Source organism: Leptodactylus fuscus, chromosome 5 (assembly GCF_031893055.1).
Source record: "Leptodactylus fuscus isolate aLepFus1 chromosome 5, aLepFus1.hap2, whole genome shotgun sequence".
Classification (NCBI taxonomy): Eukaryota; Metazoa; Chordata; class Amphibia; order Anura; family Leptodactylidae; genus Leptodactylus; species Leptodactylus fuscus.
In genome coordinates, this window is record NC_134269.1 from 212,672,970 (window position 1) to 212,678,088 (window position 5,119).

At 46.6% G+C, this 5,119-nt stretch overlaps 1 protein-coding gene across 1 annotated transcript; it reads right to left on the reverse strand.

The window, feature by feature from the left end:
• Nucleotides 1–1,323: 1,323 nt before the first annotated feature.
• STMP1 (short transmembrane mitochondrial protein 1) lies at nucleotides 1,324–3,576 on the reverse strand. Its single transcript, XM_075276479.1, has 3 exons — nucleotides 3,457–3,576; nucleotides 2,750–2,803; nucleotides 1,324–1,735 (listed from the first exon to the last, which is right to left on the reverse strand). Exons 1-3 carry the CDS (start codon nucleotides 3,469–3,471, stop codon nucleotides 1,661–1,663), a joined length of 144 nt encoding a protein of 47 aa, XP_075132580.1. The 5' UTR covers nucleotides 3,472–3,576; the 3' UTR covers nucleotides 1,324–1,660.
• Between the last annotated feature and the right edge of the window lie 1,543 nt (nucleotides 3,577–5,119).

Below are 5,119 nucleotides of genomic sequence, written 5' to 3' on the forward strand. Positions count from 1 at the left end.
TGGCCCCTTAATTCGGTGTCCTCTAGGTTGTTTGTAGCTGTGGACTCACTTGTGCCCAAGACATATCACCCTGGTGGCAGGTACGACTTCCCAAATTGACCCCTCAAAGTGGTCACCTGTCTGAAATTTTTGTGGGTGGGACCACTGACTCTCTCCAGGCCAGGGTTGGTCAGTTCGAAGGGTTAGGTCTATGATTAAGGCTGAATTCACACCATCATTCGCTCTATGGTCTATTTTCTCTCCCCATTTTTTGGGTGGAAACCCCGACAGACCCAACTTATAGTCTATGGGGGCAGTGGGTTTCTGAAGGTAAATGCTTTTTAAGCAGATTGAGTTTCTATTTTTGGATTCCCAAGTGGATCCCAAGAATGGAAACCCAAAGGCTTAGAGTGACCTAGTGAAACTGAGGATTTGGGAAATTTTTGAACATTTTTTGACCTTTTTTAAAGGTATTCTACCATTAAAATTAAATTTTTTTGTCAGTCACACGTATGAATAGCCTTAAGAAACTCTACTCTTCTCCTACCTTTCGATGTCTTCTCTGTGCCGCCATTCGGTAGAAATCCCGGTTTTCGTCAGTATGCAAATGAGTTCTCTGGCAGCACTGGGGGCGGGCCCCAGCGCTCAAACAGCACTGGGGGCGGCTCCAATGCTGCCAGAGAACTCTCCAGCACCGCCTCCATCTTCTTCAGGAACGTCCTCTTCACACGTCTTCTTCCGGCGCCAGGGGTCGAGAAAATGGCCGCTTACTTACTGTGTAATCGGCCATTTTTCTTGTGGCCTCAGGCATGCGCAGTCGGCTCTGCCCGAGGCCTAGAAGGCTGACCCCCGACGCCGAAAAAAGACACGTGAAGAGTCCTTCCTAAATAAGATGGAGGCGACGCTGGAGAGTTCTCTGGCAGCGTTGAGCCCGCCCCCATGGCTGTTTGAGCGCTGGGACCCGCCCCCAGTGCTGCGAGAGAATTCATTTGCATACTGAAGAAAAACTGGGATTTCTACCGGACAGCGGCGCGGAGAAGACATCTAAAGGTAGGAGAAGAATAGCCTTTCTTAAGGCTATTCCTACGTGTGATCGACAAAAAAAAATTTGATTTTAATGGTAGAACCCCTTTAAGAACAGTCACATGATCATATCACAAAAATATCAGAATGAGAGGCTACGAGATGCAAATAAAAGCTAAGGGTTGGCATGTGGTACAAAGAGGATTCTTAAGATCTGGGAAATTTTTTAGAATTTTTTTCTTATAAATGGCCTCACAACCGTCTGCCCAATGGTTGGTAAATAGTGGACACCTCCTACAGACCTCCAAAAATTTTCCATCGTACCATAAACAAATAACTTTATTAAACCCTTCCAAAGCTAAAAGCAACAGCGATCGGAATAACACACGGCACGGTTTAACGTTCCTCTAACTCCCAGGTTAATGGAAACCATCAGAAATTCTGCCAGGAGGAACAGTAGAGGAACGGCCAGGGACATCTTTGGAAAATTCCCATTAGTATAGGAAGTCACATAACAGGTCCAGCTGTCCGGAGTGTCGGGTCCGAGCTCAGTCCTCCAGGTTGGTGGCGCCCTCTGTCCCGTGTCTCCACTGCAGCTTATAGATATATATGTATATACCGCGTCTACTAAATAAAGGTTCTTGGCGACTTCTCGTCACTATTCGCTTGGGGGCTTCTTTTTGGCTTCTAGATCCTTTTTGAAGTTTTCAACTTTTTTTCCTATATCCGGCACCTGGAGGAAGGCGAGAGCGACAGTATGAGATGCCGGAGGTAGAAGGCCGGACACCGTATACAGGGGGAGGTGACCCCTGATGACGGGACTTAAAGGGGGATTCGGGACACAACAAGATGGGGGTCCAACCACTAATCATGAGATTTGTGCAGCCTGGTCTAGAAAGGGCTGATACGTTGCAAATAGAGGCTAGAGGATCACTAGTAGTGAATGGACTATCCCTTTAAGTAGGCCAGAAATGTGGATAGAGCGTAACTTGCTGAGATCGGAATATCCCTTTAAGTAGATAAGATAATCCTTTAATAGTCCCATATTGGGGAAATTTCAGAATGTGGGAATGTGATTGGGAATACTTGTCGTGATAGGAATATCCCTTTAAGTAGGACAGAAATGTGGATAGTGTAACATTTTTTGTCCAGAATACCCCTTTAAATAGGATGGAAATTTGGATTTGGGGTTATTAGGTATGATCAGTATACCCCTTTAAATAGGTCAGAAATGTGGATAAGGGGTAATGTGATGTGACCAGAACGCCCCTTTAAGTCTTCTCCTTGCGAACCACCCCCGAACTGTAAGGACCGCCCATTTTTAGGCAGAATTTGCATAACTCCCAACACTTTTTAGACCAAGGCCAGCCATTTGCCAGAACCATAAACAGGGCGGTCATACTCAAAAAATAATCACATGGCCTGAGTGGGCGGAGCATGACACAGGGACTCAACTACAGGGAGTCCAGCTCCGCCCCCTCAAGTGTGTCCATTCACATCCATTGGTTGCCTGAGTCCTCCAGGGACGGAGACGCTCTTTGTGACCCCTCCCCTCTTTGGCAATAACGATCCTGAGTAGAGGACGCCCCCCTCCCCCACTATTAATCTAGAATCCATAAAAGGCCGTATGACAATGAGTTTTCTAATCTGGACAATCCCTTTAAGAAAAAGGTAGAGTGTCATGTATGGGTGTCACAAATCTTCTACATGACCATGTGCGCCCCCTGTCTGCCGGCCTCCATCTTACCTCATAGTTCTGTGCCAGGTACATCCCCACCACGTTGCCGAAGGCAAATCCGAGCTGTAAAGACAAAGCGCACAAGTCATGGATGGGACCCCCAATGATCAGCAAGTGACCCCCTATCCTCAGGGGCGGGGGGGGAAGCACTTGCTTTGAGTGGACTACCCCTTTAAGCTTCCAACGACAAACCAGGAATCTCAACATTGTGAAAATTTTGGTGACCGGCCCCTTTTATTATAGACCCGCCCCTTTCAGTGTGCCACACCCCCTTTTTGTAACGTGCCCCATTTTTTTGGGATAGGACGAGCACTTAAAGCGCCCACGTCACATATATTGTGACCAGGATCCCGAACACCAAGGGGAGGAGTGGGGAGGGAGGTCGCCCCTTTTTTCGGGAGCCTCCTGGACGCATGCCCCAGGTAGACAGAGGCATTGAAGGGAATAATACATTTCAAATGGAACTCCCCTTTAAGTAATCTGCAGCTTAACCCCCTCCCCCCCAACTATATTAGACAGAGGGGGGTGGGAGACTTGACGAAGTTTTAGGAACAGGTAGTGTAACTGGTGACTCACTCCTCGCCCTCACGGGTAACCTTAACCCTCCCGCCATTCAGGAAGGGCAACCACTAAAAACAAAGTGACCCCCCTCTTACTTCTGGCCATGCGCCCTCCCCACCCCACAAATACGGGTTAACCGGCCCCTCCAAACTTACTATGAACTGTAACATTGTAGCAGCTTCTCCTCCCAGCACAAGCGTCCACCAGGAACAGGAAGTAGTATGGGCAGCAACAGGAAGTGCTCAGGCAGCCATCTTTAAAATGGGCAAGTTATTGGCTGTACAGAACATTATACAGATCTCCAGTGACCTCTAGTGGTCGACAGTGAGAATGCCTTCAGGGCTAATTTGCATACATTTTCCCAGGGAGCATTGCCTGGAAGACTTCTTAGGTCAGCTGGTGTCTCCAAAAGGATAAATAATACCCCAGAGAGATGAAATAGTGCAGTATTATATATATATATATATATATATATATATATATATACTAATACAATATATACAGTATAGAATATTTCTATAGAAATCACCATGAGCTGTGTGACACACATAAACATACAAGTCATATACGTCATAGCGCCCCCTTAATGCCACCCACAGCCCTCCAACGTAACGTAAACCCACAAACATGACATTGCCATATTATCCTCAAACGGTGCCACCTACAGGTCACAGTGCGCCACTGATTCACCCCTTACAGCCACTGCCATACTAATACTCACATGCCACGCCCTTCCGCTATTGTCGCCCTCCATGTCAGTCAGCGCCCACTTATATGTAACCCCATACAGTGCCAGCTGTACTTGCACAACAGAAGGCATATACAGTGCAGGAGTTTTTATCTGCCTATAGTGCCACACCTGTCCACAGGCTGTGTGTGGTATTGCAGTGTCATTCATTACACTTAGTGGGGAGTTGCGTCGTTTCTGGAAGGAGGCCGCCATGGTTTTGAAATCTTGATCATCCCCTTGAAACAAATGCCCCTCCCTGCCTAAGGCCAACTTGGGACCATGAGATAGGGATCAGATGTCAGCCATATTTCTCAGATCAGTCCCACACGACTATGATGTTGGGAGTCCATGATCCCATGTCAGTAATCAGGTCCATTCCACAGACTGTCAGTCACCACTAGAGGGAGCTCACTGCCCTGTGCGTATACACTGAATCCAGTGCTCTCTAGTGGTGACTGCAGGAAGTTCTATTACACAAGACATAGACTGATTTTAGTCCTTGTTCACACTAGCAGCAGTAGTCATCTAAATCCACATTAAAGAATGTACAGGCATTGAAAAACATGGCTTCTTTCTTCCAAAGACAGGATCAAAGCTGCAATACCATTCACAACCCACGATGGATGGCGCTCTTGCACATGCCACATCAGCAGTGGTTTCAGTTTTCCTGCAGTGCCTCCAAAGGACAAACAAGGCATTACACATTTCCCAGTGAATTGATTAGGAGGACTGTATAATGGGTTGGCTTCAGCTGATGAGGGTCCTGCATGGTGAACCCACCCTCTATCAATGTGACATTCCCTTTAAATTGTAAAATTGTGATTGCTTGAAGCCACCACTAGGGGGAGCTCACTACATAGGAGTCTACACAGCTCCACTAAACTCTACAGTCTATAGAGCTCCCTCTAGTGGTGATTTCTGAAAGCCAGAATTTTATCATGTAAGCCTAGGCAGGGGGTTTGGAGCTTCATGCCATAATAGTCAGCAGAAAAAAAAAATCTCAATCATAGGAAAGGGAAATTTTTAATGTTTTTGTTTTTTTGAGCAATAAAAAAGGTTTATTTTTTTTGTTACAGTCTGGAAAAAAA

Bases quoted from the DNA above. Each gene is read 5' to 3' on its own strand.
- STMP1 (XM_075276479.1), bottom strand. The intron at 1,736-2,749 runs GTAAGATGGAGG...GCCTTCCTCCAG, and splicing joins ACCTGGCACAGAACTATGAG to GTGCCGGATATAGGAAAAAA.